The 18,185-nt window shown below is 36.8% G+C and overlaps 1 protein-coding gene across 2 annotated transcripts; it reads left to right on the top strand.

Annotated features, from left to right (window-relative positions):
• The first annotated feature begins 9,701 nt into the window (after positions 1–9,701).
• Positions 9,702–17,775, top strand: LOC131343126 (uncharacterized). Of its 2 annotated transcripts, none has more exons than XM_058374553.1 (7): positions 9,702–10,608; positions 10,789–10,921; positions 12,359–12,493; positions 12,925–13,790; positions 14,467–14,587; positions 14,754–14,873; positions 16,486–17,775. In XM_058374553.1, exons 1-7 carry the CDS (start codon positions 10,101–10,103, stop codon positions 16,667–16,669), a joined length of 2,067 nt encoding a protein of 688 aa, XP_058230536.1. In that variant the 5' UTR covers positions 9,702–10,100; the 3' UTR covers positions 16,670–17,775. The 2 variants fall into 2 exon arrangements, with proteins under 2 accessions (XP_058230536.1, XP_058230537.1); XM_058374554.1 differs by lacking the exon at positions 16,486–17,775 and adding an exon at positions 15,440–16,443.
• The last annotated feature ends 410 nt before the right edge of the window (positions 17,776–18,185 follow it).

The raw sequence follows: 18,185 nt of genomic DNA, 5'->3' as shown, positions 1-18,185 counted from the left end.
ACTGAAGATCAGTTAAAGTGTCAGGCCTAGCATTAATTTAGTTGTTTAAACGTGAAATGACAGATGCATTCTGTGTAATTCATTTACAGTTTAAACAATTTTTGGCAATTTTTTTACAAATTGGGTGAGCTTTTTTTGAAAGATATACTGTATATACTGTATATTGTAATGGCCAAACTTCTTATTAAAAGAAAATGGTTGACGACATTTATGCTTCTGGGTTTTTAAAATTGCTCAGATTTATTTTATAAACTTGTGTTAGTTTTATGAAAACACAACTACTGGTTATTTAATAAATTTAACTCGATGGATATATACAGGGATGACAAAAATTACATTAACCAAAATGTGCTTTTTTATTCCATTTGATTACAATTGTCCTGGCATACGTGAAAAAAACAAAAAAGGCAGCACCTGTCAGTGGAGCGCGATCTATGTGTTGCACTATCCTCAATCTACATACCCCCGTATCAAGAGGCTGTGCTTGCAAAAGCATGCACATGTATCCCATTTAAAATGCCTGCGACACAGTTCCATGCACAGAAATTTCATTGTTTCATTGTTTTAAGTTAGAAGGTCAGGTTTGAACAAAACAAATGAGAGACTTAAGAAAACATTGAATTTGAGTTGTTTATTATTATTCAAAGATTTAAGTAGAAATCTTTAAATGTGCTTTGTTCCAATGATTACCACATACAGTAAATGGTCCAAGTCAGTCTGCTGACATCCAGTTGTAAAGGACAGATGGTTCATTTTTAATGGGTTGTTAAACCTCATATTATGTCTGTTGTGACGAATTTTATAATAAATTCATGCCGCTGTTTATGCTTAATTTGTTGTTTAATTTTATTTTATATATGTATGTATGCATGTACATTTAGTTTAACTGGGTTGGAGTGCCATGGGAAAAAAACACTACAAAGGGGTGCCATGATTTCAAAAGGTTTGGGAACCACTGAGGTAGAGGATTCTCTCTATGAGGTAATGTAACATTGCTGGGGCTCAGGCTGTCAAGGACATCTGGTAATATCCCTTTGTTAAATCCAGCATTGAATAAAGTTAAATTCAATTCAATTTATTTTATAGCATTTTTAACAATGTACATTGTCTCAAGGCAGATTTACAGAAATACATAAACATAGAAGAAAAAGAGAGAACTCTTCTATGGTCAAGGGTAAAGATGCAAGTGAGCATCCCAGACAGTCAAAAGTACAGTATGAGCAGGGTATTGCCTATATTAATGAAATCCCACATCTCCCTGACATCTAAAAGGGGATAAATGGATAAAAAAAAATCTTTGTAGATGATACCAATGACTTGCAGTAAGAAACAACAGCATTACTTGAAAAAATCCTCTGAGGTGCTAGGATGGAATCTTACAGCAGCAAACATGAGAGGAGCAGTAGGTATGCCACAGATGGATGGAAGTGCTTCTGACCAAAATTGACCAGCTCTGTGTTGGGTCCTAAGAAATGACTACCAGCCCAAGTTGACCCTAAATCACTAAAGAGAACAATTTGACAAGAAGACTTGGGTCCACTTGGGTTGGGTAGTCATTTCTTAGGACCCGCCACAGAGCTGGTCAGAAAGGTGGAAACAAGGGACTGAAAGAGAACCTGCAGGTGATCCCTATTTACCATATTACTCAGAAATGCTGTGATGGACAGGAAGTATTTATACAGAAGAAAGGTCTAATATTTTGTGTTATCTGTAGGAAAACAAAAGACATCAGCAGAAACAGTTATGATGGTTTACATGTTTACTGGCATTTGATGAGTTTATTATGAAAATGGTTATCTAGATTACAGAAGAAGAAACGGTGAGTGTCTCTGTTCTGCACATGTTCATCAAAACAGAACTGAAAGAATTTCTAGAACAAAACAAAGTATATCACTGTCATAAGATGAGGTCATAAACAAATAGTATTTCACAGTCAGGGCAGAGGGTGCCAAGATATATTATGAATATATCTATATAGAACAAAGGGGAATTAATAGCCAAGGAAATGGCCAATAACTAGACAAGGAAAGCAGAGAAAAGTAGACATTAGCAGAGGAAAGTAGACATTTATTTGCCTTTAATTATACTGGTAAGTAACATACAGTACATAGACTAGACTAGGGTTAGAAAAAATGACATGCTGAAAAGGTTACAATTTGTCAAAGAACACATTACTTGGCCTAAAGAGAAATGCCGCAACATTTTGTGGACTAATGAAAGCAAAATTGTTCTTTTAGGGTCTAGGGGCCGCAGACAGTTTGTCAGATGACCACCAAACACTGAGTTCAAGCCAAAGTACACTGTGGAGACAGTGAACCATGGTGGCACACGCATCATGATGTGGGGCTGTTTCTCATTCTTTGGTGTTGGGCCTATTTATTGCATACCAAGGATCATGGATCAGTTTGAATACCTCAAAATACTTACAGAGGTCATGTTGTCTTATGCTGAAGAGGAAATGCCCTTGAAATGGGTGTTTCAACAAGACAATGACCCCAAACACACCAGTAAGTGAGCAGCATCTTGGTTCCTGACCAACAAAATTAACATTATGGAGTGACCAGCCCAATCCCCGGACCTTAATCCGACTTGTGGGGTGACATCAAAAATGCTATTTCTAAGGCAAAAACAAGAAATGCAGAGGTATTGTGGTATGTAGTGCAATTGTCCTGGGCTGGAATATCTGTTCACAGGTGCCAGAAGTTGGTCGACTCCATGGAACACAGATGTGAAGCTGTTCTCAGAAACAATGGTTATACAACTAAATATTAGTTCAGTGATAGAAAGCTAAATCTTCAAGCATTTTTCAGTTTATATAGCAAATGTTTGAGTTTATAAAGAAAAATGCAGACACTACTATTTTTTGGACAGCCTAATATTCCTTTTAATTCACTTTCTGTAAAATAACAAATTTGATAAATTGTTCTTTATGCTTTGATTTAGAATAGAATATTCAGTGTTCCCAATGCATTTGCATGTATGGAAATACAAGCTATTATAAGGATTTTGAGCTTTACTCACTTTTCTGGACACTCTGCTATTATTTTGAACACAACCATATGAGCAAGCTGGACAACAAAATTTGCATTCAGTTCTAAAGTGAAATAGTGATGCATTAACTTCAGACTAGGACGAACGATGACATTTGAGGTATGACAGGTTTCAGCTCTGACTGGATAGAGGACTATGCAGTCAAAATTGCACTGCTGAGAGCAATTATGAGCAAGCTGGTCAACAATATTTGCATTCAGTTATAAAATGGAATAGTCTTAGACCAGACCATGAGTCAGCACCTGTTCCTGCTGTAGAAATTGATTACTTTATAGATACTTTATAGATATAGAAGATCCAAGAGATGTTTTGACATTTCATGAACATTGTTCTTATTTTAGTTTCCTATAGCATATTAATGGCCAAACTCTGTTCTGCTACAATAATATGTAAGCAACATTCATTTTTGAGAAAGTCTAAATTTAAACATGTATAGTAATTAGTAAAAAGTAAATTGTGAGTGCAACTTCAGTATTGGGAGAGTTTTTATGGGTTAATCAAAGATTTTATGGGGTTATCAAAAATGGCTGAGAAGATATTATTTTTGATTCTGCAGTAGAAGGTGTTGAGGTCGTCTGCCAAGTCTTTGTTTGCTTCAGTGGGAAGGGGTGGTCTCTAGTAGTTTGTGATGTCTTGCAGGTCTCTCCACACTGATGCAGGGTCATTGGCTGAAATATGTTTTCCAGATTTACAGAATAGCTCCTTTTAGTCATCCTGATCTCTTTCATCAGTAAGTTGCTGGCCTGCATATAGAGGGCCCTGTCCCCACTTTTGAAGGCATCCTTCTTTGCCTGGTGAAATTGTTTCAATCTGGCTGTGAACCATGGCTTATTGTTGTTATATGTACAGAAGGTTTTGGTTGGCACACATATGGTTTAACAAAAACCGAGGTAAGACATCGGTGTTAGTCAGTTCATCCAGATTGTCTGTTGCAGCTTCAAAAACACTCCAATCAGTACAGTCAAAGCAGTCCTGCAGTTCCTCACTGGTCTCTTCACTGTTTTGACTACAGGCTCAGCAAAGTTTGAATGTAGAAAATTACTGTGGTGGATAAAAAGGTCTATAGTTTATGAATAATGTTTCCAAGTTTAGACTACAGTATCTACAGTATCTCACAAAAGTGAGTACACCACTCACATTTTTGTAAATATTTTATTATATCTTTTCATGTGACAACACTGAAGAAATGACCCTCTGCTCCAATGTAAAGTAGTGAGTGTACAGCCTGTATAACAGTGTAAATTTGCTGTCCCCTCAAAATAACTCAACACACAGCCATTAATGTCTACACTGTTGGCAACAAAAGTGAGTACACCCCTAAGTGGAAATGTCCAAATTGGGCCCAAAGTGTTAATATTTTGTGTGGCCACCATTATTTTCCAGCACTGCCTTAACCCTCTTGGACATGGAGTTCACCAGAGCTTCACAGGTTGCCACTGGAGTCCTCTTCCACTCCTCCATGATGACATCACAGAGCTGGTGGATGTTAGAAACCTTGCGCTCCCCCCCTTCCGTTTGAGGATGCCCCACAGATGCTCAATAGGGTTTAGGTCTGGAGACATGCTTGGCCAGTCCATCACCTTTACCCTCAGCTTCTTAAGCAAGGCAGTGGTCGTCTTGGAGGTGTGTTTGGGGTCGTTATCATGTTGGAATACTGCCCTGCGGCCCAGTTTCCGAAGGGAGGGGATCATGTTCTGCTTCAGTATGTCACAGTACATGTTGGCATTCATGGTTCCCTCAATGAACTGTAGCTCCCCAGTGCCAGCAGCACTCATGCAGGCCCAGACCATGACACTCCCACCACCATGCTTGACTGTAGGACTTTGTACTCTTCACCTGGTTGCCGCCACACACGCTTGACACCATCTGAACCAAATAAGTTTATCTTGGTCTCATTGGACCACAGGACATGGTTCCAGTAATCCATGTCCTTAGTCTGCTTGTCTTCAGCAAACTGTATGCGAGCTTTCTTGTGCATCATCTTTAGTAGAGGCTTCCTTCTGGGACGACAGCCATGCAGACCAATTTGATGCAGTGTGCGGCATACGGTCTGAGCACTGACAGGCTGACCCCCCACCCCTTCAACCTCTGCAGCAATGCTGGCAGCACTCATATGTCTATTTCCCAAAGACAACCTCCGGATATGACGCTGAGCACGTGCACTCAACTTCTTTGGTGGATCATGGCAAGGCCTGTTCTGAGTGGAACCTGTCCTGTAAAACCACTGTACAGTCTTGCCCACAGTGCTGCAGCTCAGTTTCAGGGTCTTGGCAATCTTCTTATAGCCTAGGCCATCTTTATGTAGAGCAACAATTCTTTTTTTCAGATCCTCAGAGAGTTCTTTGCCATGAGGTGCCATGTTGAACTTCCAGTGACCAGTATGAGAGAGTGTGAGAGCGATAACACCAAATTTAACACACCTGCTCCCCATTCACACCTGAGACCTTGTAACACTAACAAGTCACATGACACCAGGGAGGGTAAATAACTAATTTGGACATTTCCACTTAGGGGTGTACTCACTTTTGTTTCCAACAGTTTAGACATTAATGGCTGTGTGTTGAGTTATTTTGAGGGGACAGCAAATTTACACTGTTATACAGGCTGTACACTCACTACTTTACATTGGAGCAGAGTGCAATTTCTTCAGTGTTGTCACATGAAAAGATATAATAAAATATTTACAAAAATGTGAGTGGTGTTCTCACTTTTGTGAGAAACTATATTTAGCACTGTGACATCTGTACACCAATCTTCATTTATGTAGAAGCAGATTTTGAATAGTTTGCTGAATTTAATAAATTTTTTGTCATCTGTGTGTAAATAAAAGAGCATATTTCCCAGCTGAATGCAATATTGCGTAGTCCAAATAATTTTGGTAGCTACAATTCTCCTGTATGGGGAAAGTGGTGCCAACCGTTTATGAAATTGATTATACACTTGAATATGAATTCAAGTCTTCACTGACTAAGGACGTTACAGAAGACTTATTCATTCTAGCAGGTTTTCTATTCCATGTAAATGAGGTCAGTGTGCTATCCAGCCTATGAAAAAATGAGTTGGGATTAAACACTGGGATGCACTGAAACAGATAGATGAACTTAGGCAGCACATTCATTTTGATAGAATTTATGTCATGACACAAATCAATGTCAATTTAAGACATGTGACTGATAATGAGAGCAATGCCCAACACTTTAAATCATGTTCAACTCATTCCGATAAACGGGCGAAGTTCAGTAAAACGTTTAGAAAATGTATTATGCACACATATACCAAGTTATGTAAATGATTGGGAAACTTTAAAAGGGAAACAAGAGGTAAGGAACTCCTGGGCAGCATTATTGATAGGAAACATTTCACTTTTCTGTAAATTCAATTTATAGCCAGAAATGCCTTCCGAACATAGCAAATATTTTGAGGACATGAGGCAAGGATTTAGACGGGTAAGAAATATATAAAAACAAGTCATACATGTACAGAGAAACTGTATGTGCTTGTCCTTCTATGACTATACCAGCTATTTTTGAATTTTGGCACAAAGCAATGGCCAAAGGCTCTACTGCAACCGCAAACAAAAGAGGCGACAGAGGACAACCTTGTCTTGTGCCTCAATTAACCGGAAAATATGTGGAAGAAACATTGTTGGTATGAACAGAGGCAAGGGGTGTTTGACCCACAATATAAAACTCGCTCCAAAACCAAACTTCTGAAGACTATGGAATAAGTAATCCCACTCCACCCTGTCAAACAGCTTTTCTACATCGAGTGAGATCAAAACTGCAGGCAGTTAAGAGGACATGGGATGGTAGAGGATGTCAAATAACCATCTGACATTAAAGAATGAGAATCTGTTTTTAACAAAGCCAGTTTGGTCAGTGGAGATAATACTAGTAAGAACTGTTTCTAATCATGAAGCAAGAATTTTGACTAAAATTTTTATATCAACATTTGAAAGAGATATTGGGCGATTGGGCCTTTTTTAGGATTAAGGAAATTGAACCTTCTCACAGAGTTTGGGGAAGGCAAGCTAGATCAAACGATTCATTGTACATATTTAGGATAACCTTCTGGGCCAGGGCTCTTACCACACTGCATGGCTGAAATGGTGTCGTGAACCTCATCTAAAGAAATAAGGCCATCCAAAATCTGCATATTATCAGTATTGATGTGAGGTAGTGAGAGATCTTTAAAAAGTTATGAAAGTCCTCATAATCAGAGGTTTGTTCAGAAGAATACAATAAGTGATAAAATTCCATGAATTAATTATTAATTTTGTGATGATCTGACAATAAGTTTTTGTGTGCTTTAATAGCTGGAATAATATGGGAAGAAATATTTGTACTTTGTTTAGGCATTTATGCGATTATGTTCCTTGGCCTTCTTTTTATGCATAAAAAAGAAAATAAAAATGTACCAAGACCATGCTTATCCATGAGGTCTGTGCTGTAGCTACCTGGGCATTGGTTTATACCTTATCCAACATATAACATTGTCTCCCATTGTTTTGAGTGAAGTGATGATATCAAAAAATAATGTCAGCTGTACTTATATGTATGATATTTTGCAGATGTTTAACTGGTTACTAATGAATCAGTAGTTTCCAGCATTCTACTGTCCCCAATTTCATCAAATTCATCAGACTTTACAGTTATTCTGGAATCACTGAGAAAAAATAGGAGTCCAACAGGGTTTATGGATGAAGAGAATAAACTTTAGATAAGCTATGTTTAGGTTTTCTTAAGTTAAGGAGCAGTTCTGGAGGGTTCATGGGCATAAAGGGTTTGGATGTTTGGATGCTGTCACCTTACCACTCTTGCAAGTTGCTCTCCCTTTTTCTCATCCTGTCATAGCTAGTTTTACCGAAGTTCCTGCCTTCACTTTGCACATAACGTACATTTTCTTTAACCAATAAATGATTACAAGCATACCTAATGTATTTCTTGCTCTCTCTCTTTATCTTGCTCTCTTTTTTTACTCATTCTCTCAGTGTTCCCAGTGTGAACACTTTTTCTTTCCTGACCTGCCTGATCCATCCTGAGACCTTACCCTTGGTTGGAGACTCATCGCTTGGTGGTGCACTCTTCTGAGGATAGATCTGCGTGGACAGCCTGCGATCCATGGATAGCACCACTTGGAGACTATCATGGCGTCTTTGAACTGCTGTATTGACAGTTAGCTTTGTCTTTTGGTCTTTAGCATGGAACATTTGAAGACTTTGGCAGGAACGAAGTGTTAAGTCTATAATGAACTCAGAAATTACTCCGACCTATTAATTGGCAACAGTAGCAAGGAAACACTACCTGAGATGATATGAGGAAGAAACCTTGAGAGGAACCCAGCTCAGAAGGGAACTCATCCTCATTTGACACTCCTGAAGTTCCTGGTTGCACAATTAACTATAAACAAGTGTAGGAAGGACATTATTTACAATTACATTATTTTTTTTGTCTAGTGACACCCAAATTAGGCTTAGGTTCCATTCTGAGCCTGGTTCCTCTCAATGTTTTTTCCTCATATCATCTCAGGGAGTTTTTCCTTGCCACCATTGCTCAATAAGGATAAATGTTAGGTATAAATATTAACTTAATTTTAAACTTCATCATTTTTATCCTATGTTTCTATATTTCTGTAAAGCTGCTTTGAGACAATGTCCATTGTTGAAAGCGCTATATAAATAAACTGAATTAAAATTGAATTGAAGATGAAGAGTGACAGGTAAACTTTGGGTAAATACATTCTATTTAGGAACAACTATTAAAATGTTGTTTTTCCTGAAATCATGGTAAATGTTTTTAAAAGCTGTGTTCTCTTTCTTTAAAAGGAGTCAAAGAAATGTTTTCTGTCTTTATCTATGCCATTATACCCTTACTATTCTGGTATATGGTTAATACTGCTCTGAATGCTAATCCATAGGGTGAAGAAAACTTCATGGAGTCTGATAAAACCTAAAACACTAAGAGATGCAAATTCACATTTAACATTCTGCTGGTAGATATGATAGAGTCACATGGGTAAGAAATTCTTATTAATCTGTTCTTTAAATATTTTCATTAAAATCTATATATTTCTGAAATGATCATAAATTGAAGCCCTGTAATATTGTTTGTTTAAGAATTCTGTGTGCTCTTTAAAGATGAGGATTTTACCATAACAGCTGGAGATGAGATGTCTGGAAAATTACTGGCAAAGTTCCCTACATATTTCAAGGCATAATTATTGCTGACTGCAGGACTCTCCCCCAAATGTGTATGTAGATTAGCTGCACTCAGCACTTCACCCTCAACCTGAGCACAGCTATGTTTCATTTAAAATACTTGCTTTTCTACAATAGACAGTAAGAGAATAGAAATATGGACAGGTACAAATAAAAGGTGCCATATTCTAAGTGGTTTAACACATATAGGTATAAATATCAGGGAATAAAAGCTGAAATTCGGATCTGTTTGAACTTTTGATCTCAAACCCAATGCCAGCATATGGCAAACCCTATAGGTCTTGCCTTTCCAATACATTTATAAGGGACTGTATATTAAGGACTCCAGGCCACACCCTTTGCGTGTTTCGTGGTGAGGGGGTGTGGAAATCTATACAATTCAAAAGAAAGACATACCTCTACATGTTCGTATTAAAAGCTTATCTAAGTTTGAGATTTTATAGGCAATGTTGCTATGGTGTTATAGGCAATTAATCAACACTTTTTTTTTTGACAAATCTGTGCAAAACACCTCAGGCGCGAAAAATAAAAATTCACTCGTTACAGGCTGAACAGTAAAAAAGTTGAGTAGTTGGGTTCAGGGTGATACCAGTGATTTCAGTACAGGTGTTCAGGCGGTCTTGTTAGGGCTGTTGTAGGAGTCGCTTCTGGACGTGTTATATAGCGTGGATGCTGGCGTCCAGATCACCTTCACACTTGTATAGCACCGTTTGACCCGTTTACCAGAGACAGATGTTAATAGTCTACCATACCTGGAAAAAGTGGTCCACTAAAGAGCCAGTAAGTAACAAGTAAGGTATTTCTATTCTTGCCACTTCATTATATTTTGACAATGAACCCCGGGATTCGTCTTCATTTGGCACATCTTATTGTGCTGTCTTCCAGCGTTATAATTCCTGACAACAGAAGCCAGGAGTTTTTTTGTTTTCGCACTAAGTCCGAACTTGGACGCAGTCAGTGTACTTTTCTCCGAAGACCATCAGCGGAAGCGTCTGTTCTTTTTTACTGGACCATTTGGACAGCTGACCATCGTGTTGAAGAGTGTTTTATAAGCGCTGAGCCAGCTGTGATTCAAAACTATATGTCTTTATGTCATGAACAAGGCATCTGGGATCAACACAAAACGTCAGGTCTGCGCCTCAATATAACTCTGCTTATGGAGCCTGGTAATCCATGTGATTTTCGACCTACTGTTCTGGACAACTTGGGGCGGCATAGGTACTTAGACACGAGCTCTCTAGTGGGCTCTGGGACCACAATTCGCCAGAAGCGCGCTTGGATCTTACCCGGGACCCTGTGGTGCGGCCACGGAAGCCGCGCTGGTGACTATGAGCAGCTGGGTGAGTAGGCTATAGCTTACCTGGAAAGTCAGTCATAGTATTCAGTCACACCTTTCTTAAAAAATAATGTTACTGCAAAAGTGTCTTTCTGAAATACAAAATTTAAGTAATTTAATGGTTTAAGCACACTTGCTATTTCACAGGAAAACAAGAATAATTGCTGTCACTCTTTACTTGTAGGTATGTTTGAGCATGTGGACAGATGCTGCCGAGAGCATGATCACTGTGACCACATCATTCGTCCATTCACTGTGAACTTCGGGGTGTTTAACCCGACTCTGTTCACAATTTCACATTGCGACTGTGACCACAGGTAGGGGAGAGCGGGGATTATTTTTATTTTATTTATTTTTTAAATTTTATGTCTGGTGCAAATATGTTGTCTTGTTTTATGAATTAAACATATCCGGTTTTTACGATTTACCCGAGAGGATACACTGTAACTGACCATATGACAGCTTAACAACAATTTAATCTGATTTTAATTGAAAATATATAAGATATAAGAATATGCAGTATATTATGTTAGTATAAACATTTATTAATGTATAAATTAATTATAAAGGAAATGGAAGCAAAGGTGGTTGATTTATTTATTTACTTACTTAATTACTTATTGCTTAATTATCTGTCTGTGTAGTGTAGTGTATTTGTGAATTAGTTAGGCATACATGATGTTTTATGCAACTCCTTTGGACACATACCATAGTATAGGGCAGATTCTGTCTAAATGGCTAAGAACCTTGAGGGTAAGTACCTCTAGATCTTTTCTGAATATGTGCTGATAATGGGAGTAACCAGCCTCCTAATTTTTTGGCTTCTGTGTGATAAATCTAGGAAGTGTCACATGATAGCTATGGATTAGTCCTTGGATACATTTCAAAGGGAATTGTGTGAAATTACATGGCTAACTGCATGGAATAGCATATTTCATTGCATAGGCTAACACAACATTACAACATGCTGGACTGCTTGAAATCTGAACACAGTTCTGCAGGTTACATAAGCATCTAGAAACTATGTAGGATTATAATTGCAAGATTAAAATATACTAAAAATATACACAGAGCTGAAATTGAATGTTTGTGTGAAATTTTGCTTACGCTATGGTAAAATGAACTTCCTTTAATCTCTTGTGGACTTTAAATTTTGGTGTGATTTTTTAAATACACAATGTTGGTATGGTAACTAGTAAATACAGAAAGATTTGTCATACTATTGTACTTGGAAGTATGTTACAACGTGCCCTGCATTAGGTTGTGCCCCATTCTCCTCCAGCTGCTTCACTTGGGGCATAGTTTTGCATTCCATTAAAAAAAACAACTTGCAGGAAGACTCCTGAGATAATTTATTACCCTGTCACCTGTATACTCCACTTTCTCTCTTTGACATATCCCAGTATGGACAAGAAATTAAAAAGGCTGAAAAGTACAAATATAAAGTTTTAAATAAATATTAAAGTAAATATTTCATATAATTTTTGCTAGTTTTCTCAAGTTTTTGGCAGGTAGGCCATATTAATTTCATCTGAAACATTTTTCTGGCAGTAGGAGGTTGGCATTTATGTATAGTGCAACATTTTATTCACACCAAAGTAAAGCTACTGTTTAGCAGCTTTTGACATTTTTTAGTCTTATGGCATATTTCAGATTGCCCTATGAACCTCGTCACATACTTTTTAACGTAATTCAGTTACAGAGGAAGTTTCTATAAAAGTGTGTTCATGTTTTTGTTTTTACCTATTTATTAGGTTTAAGCAGTGCCTTCTAAATATTAATGACACAGTCTCAAATATGGTGGGCTATACATTCTTCAATATCCTTAAGCTCCACTGCTTTGAGCTTATACAGAAGAGGAGGTGCACCAAGATCAACTGGATTGGAATGTGAGTGTTACATAAGTACATTAGTTTTCTAAGCTCAGTTAATTTATGTTAACAACTCTTATTTTTAGTCAGGGCTGTTCCTTCTTAAAATTACAATAAGCTTTACTAGGGATTCAAACAATCACATACACATAGCTTTTAGAACTGTAAGTTTTGCTTTCCACATTCCATAATTCTATAATGAAACAATATATGTAAATGTTGTTGTGGACTCAGGAAGGGAGCAATTCAAGACAAGAGAAGCACTGATATTGAAAGATCTTCAGTCAAACTTTTGGTTGCATGTGTTGACTTGCTTCTTTGTGCCCTTTGGCGACACAACTTTACCTTCATTCCTTTTCCATTCCCTAATCTTCCGCTGTCAATGATATAATTTTTTGTGATTAGACCTTTTGACTTGTGTAGCTTTAATCTTTACTCTTTTCTTATAGGTGCACATCAGATAAAGTTGCACCTTTTGCAATCCTTAAACATCCAACATTATATAATGCCACCACTTCAAATGCTGGTATTCCTGAACCACCAGTTCAGGAAACCACCAGTGAGGAAAAGCCTTCAGGTACCACCAAACAAAAAAACATGAAACGTAAAGAAAGAAAGCAATCAAAATCTCAAAAGAATTGTGTTCTAGGAGCTTCTGCAGCAGGGCATACTATTCTGTTAAGTGAAATTATTGGGCAGCCTTATGGTACACCAAAAACAATTTCAACAGCACAGCCAAATTGCCTGATGAGCCATAACACAACATTGTTCCATCAGAAATCTAAACTCATAAAGCAAAGCACTCCACTGCCAGCAGCAGCAAGTTCTACAACGACATCTAGAGCATCTACAAAACGAATAGCTACTCCGTCAAAGAAAAGAACTCAAAAGAAAGGCAAAAACATTACTCAGTGGTCCTTTACCACAGTACAAACCAAGTTCGTCAAAAAATCTAAACCTCTGACATCCAAGCTGAAAGGTGACCCACCCAGAGCTGATCGTTTCCAGCCAAAACAAAAGAGAGGAAATGATGACAAGCAGGACAGTGCATCTTTACACATAACTGTATCGCCAAAATTTTCAACTCTATCACTGGCTAGCAAACTTTCAAGGACTAACAAGTTTTTTGAAAGCATGTCACAAACAAAAAAGGAGCCAAATTATCCAAGCAGAAAAACTACATTCAATGGTGTTTCAAGCAAAAGTCAAGGAGGGAATACAAGCACATCAGAAATAAACCACAAGTCAGCTGAAGTCACCAAACTCCCTAAGATTTGGAATAACATCTCTGCACATGAAACTTTTAAACAAACAGGTAAAGCACTTGTTTAAATACTTTTATGTAGTTAGGACTAATAAATGTATCAGATGATTTTGTAAAATAATCATAAAAAACTTAATTTTTGTATGAAATTATTAATTATTTTAATAGCATTTATTATTATAGGGTGAAGAATGTCTTTTATTCTAAATGGAATGTTTCCATATGATGAAAATGCATGTCATCATAGTTATTGGCATTAATTGCATATAGAAATGGCAGCAGCCATGACCTGAGGCTACAGGTCTTTAACTGTATTCTGTCTCAGTATCTATATATAACTTCACATCCCTGAGATGCCTGTGAAGCGTTGGTGCCTCTGGACCATGTCATTATTCAGGCTAATGGATTGAATAATGATTATGTGAATTGACATCCACTTTAAACCTTTGCATACATAGTATACAGGTTGCATAGTATGCATAGTATACAGGTTCTGTAAATAGATTAGTAAATTATTAAATTTTCATATCTTATCCTGATTTACTAAAACAACTTCACTGATGGAATAATTTTGGTAAATTGCACAACTTCTTAATTTATAAAATAAGTCAGATTTCTAGATTATTGGCAGTGAAGCTGTCTGTGCACTAAAGTAGTTCTTTTCTATACACATATGTACCTATATCTCATTTGTCACAACTGTTGATTTGTTTGTTTTGTTCTTTAGCAATATGTGATGTAGCCAGACAATTGGATGATTGCAAATATAGGATACATCCCATGGAGAAGTTATATGGACATCATAATACAGAGACAACTACAATCTATCACTGCGATTGCATACACAGGTCATTAAATGTGACAATAACAGAAAACATAAATCAAGCATAAATTACACTGTTGATGCATGTGCTTTAGCTGTCTTTCATTTCATACTAGGTACTTTCTCTGACTGCCTAATCATTCAGCACATCATCACCCCTTTCAAACTTCAAACTTTTCTCTTCCTCACAGGTTAACTGGTCATTTAAAGCAACTGGAGAGCGTTGCTTTACTAAAGAAACTTCTTTGGAATTTTGTATCCATGTCCTGCATTGAAATACCAAATTCCAAGGAATGCAGCAGCAACACAAGGTTTGCAAATGAATATTTATAATATATTAACCAATGCAAAATATTTTGCATTATGCTTGCATTTTACTCCTGTGTTTCTCAAACTGGGGTCCAGGGACCCCCATGGGTCTCTAAAGCATAAACAGTGGGTACGGAATATCACAGTCATTATCAAAGTTACTCATTTACATATTACAGTTGAGTTGAACTAGTTGAATAACACAAAAACAAGTATGCCTATGAATAATCTCATGCTGGATGTAATTACTTAATAATAAAGATATGTTTCGTGTCATGTAGTAGAATTAGATTCAGTTGCAAAAAATATATAGCACGCAATCTAGGAATATTGGACAAAAACAGTGGTCAAAAACAGAGCTGGACATGTGGAATGTGTAGCAATGGCGGGGGTCTAGAACATCTTGGGCTGGTACCCGGCATTGTTTCTCTGGAATGATGGAGCTAAGCAAGGATTGATAACCACACATGATCACCTGAATCATAACTTAGGGTCTCTCCTCTGCATCTGTTAGAGAACTCCATAGATGATATCAACAGCAGGTGAGTGCATTCTTGTTGTTTTCCAGGGGGACATGTGTGGTTGGTCACCAAATTGCTGAGACAACACAGCCCCAACTGCTGTTTTGGAGACTTCAACTACCACAATAAATTGTCTGGAGGGGTCTAGGTACATTGAGAGCCTTTTTGAGGTGAGAGAAGTCTTGATGAGCAGCTGAAGTTAATTTTAATTTTAATTTCTTGGTCCCTTTTTAAGTATGAATGTGAATGGTGCTGCAATGAAACTGAACTGCAGATGAATTGTCCATAAAAAATTAAGGTCCTCCATTGTAATGGAACTGGAGATGACTTTATGGTCTTGATTTAATCCCCAATAGTCAATCCATTTCCATTCTTTTCCACAAAAAAATCCTGTTGATGCAGGTGATGTGGTGGGTCAAATTTAGACCTCTTAAAGCACCACCTCACTTTACTCATCCATGCCATACCAGATTTTCTGGTGGTGTGGTGCCTGCCATGTGCTCTATGACACAGTCATAAGCATGATGAGGGGGTTAGCCACTGGTGAAAGGTGGGAATCTCAACCTGAGTGAACGTTTGGACACTCTTGATGGAGGTGGATGTGGCTGAGACATCCAATATGTCAGTAGGACCAGTGGATGATTTCTCTCTCTGTCCAGGAGATCTGTGGATCTGCATCAAAGGGAAAACTGAGCATTATAGGAAACTTGGTATCTAATAGAGCCCAGTCTATGAAATTACCCTCTGTTCTGAAGTCAAGCAGTCCTGAAAGGATGGACAAACCTTCATTGTAGTAAGAGCTTGAGACAGGCGTGTTTTTAGTTCTGGTAGTTGAAGGTAGTTGAAGTTCCTTGCAGATATTTGTGTAGACAAGGCACTTGTTATTTTACACATTAAAATAATGTGAATAATACTTAAATCATTGGATTTTGTTGATAATAAAAATTTGTACTGAGGGGAGTTATTGGATTTTCTTTACAGTTAAAGGGGTCCCTGGCCGAAAACAGTTTAAGAATCCCCAGTTTAATGAAAAAGACGAATTATTTAAAATGTCCTTTTTATCTTTACTCTGTGACATTTTTTATGTTTATAGATGTTCTGCCATTCTTTACAAGGCCACAGAGTTAGAGTCATCACTGATCAAACTGGAAGGCCAGGTGAAAAATAGAAAAATATCTCCAAATAAAAGAGTCTCCAATCAACTTTACAAACGTTGTCTTAGGATTTTACGTCAAAGAAGCCCAAAACAAGCATGGAGCTTGACTAATGCTGACTGAAAAATACTGAGTGGAAATATTTTAAATCTGTATTCTTTTGTTTAAATATGTTTTTAAAAATGTTTTTAAAACCCACGTGTGCTCAACATCTGCAATGTTAGATTGATTGTTTAAACAAGTAATAGCTCTGAATGTCTCCTCTTGGATTAATCTATGGCTTTATGTGTACAGACTGAATTTGTTGTTATAAAAATGCAAGGAATTTTAAAGATGAAGAAAGAGATTTGGGTTTAGATTTGGCAATTTGCCCCAATTAAATTAAAATGAGACTTTATAGTTCACAAAAGGAAATTCTAGAGAACATTGTTTGTCCCTTTGTCCTTTCTTCGTACACACTTTGGCCTTTACATTAATCTTGGTTATTTTGGCCTTCTGATACTTACTGCTGAGGAGTGGTTTGTATAATTTGGTATGACCTCTATATTACTTCTCTCCAAGTGTTCTTGAAATGGTAGTTTTAGATAACCTTACTCCTGTTCTGTGGATATTGTTGGTGATGACAAGGACTGTTTTTTGATTGTTTTTTTTGCCACACCTCTCATAGTATGTCTGTTATCAACTGCTCTTGGTCAACATCAACTTGTTTGATGTCTGTTTGTTAGAACACTAGTTGTTTCTTGCTTTTTCAGGACATTGCAGATTGTTTTGTTGGTTATGCTCAGTGCTTGTGCAGTGGCTCTGATTGCTTTTCCTTCTTTTCTCAATTTCAAAATGTCTTGCTTTTCTTGTATAGACAGGTCTCTGGTTTTCATGTTGGTTTGCCATTTTTAACAACAAAGGCACTGGTGAAATTCTCAAACCAAGAGATCACAATCAGAGCTTTAATTAATCTTTAAACAGTAAGTCTAACAAGACAAACCTGGGCAACAAGAGATACTTAAACTTGGGTGGGTTCCAACAAAAGGTGTAACATTTTAATATCTAATTTGTTGTATCTTCTATGTTAATTTCTTTGTTATATCTTCTTTCTTCTGTGTTAATTTAATTATGTATTTAGAACATTACTTTACAGCATTTCCTTACACGTACCAAGGACTTTTGAACAAACATTCTACATTGTATGTAGTTTGTGTGCTTTGAGCAAATAAAATATTTTTAAAAAATTATGTCTGAGTTATATTTCATTGCATGTGCTATTAAACATACAAGTTTATTTTTAAGATATCCAATTTTTTTTTTCTATTAAAGGAAAGTTGTTAACAAGTCACACTTAATATTTTGTGAACAACTGCCCTGGAGAAAATAACAGTAGTATGTTGCTTCCTAACATTGTTTGAGACACTTGTATATCTTAGCCCACTTTTTTATACAAAGCATTTTAAATGTATATATATATATATATATATATATATATATATATATATATATATATATATATATATATATATATTCTTATTTATAATAATATTTCTTATTTTCTTATATTTATATATATATATATCATTTCTTTGTCAGTGGGCAAACATACAAAATCAGCAGGGGATCAAACAATTTTTTCCCTCACTGTATGTGTATG

This window comes from Hemibagrus wyckioides, linkage group LG22 (genome assembly GCF_019097595.1).
Source record: "Hemibagrus wyckioides isolate EC202008001 linkage group LG22, SWU_Hwy_1.0, whole genome shotgun sequence".
In the NCBI taxonomy this organism is placed as follows: Eukaryota; Metazoa; Chordata; class Actinopteri; order Siluriformes; family Bagridae; genus Hemibagrus; species Hemibagrus wyckioides.
This window is presented reverse-complemented; position numbering and strand designations above follow the sequence as displayed.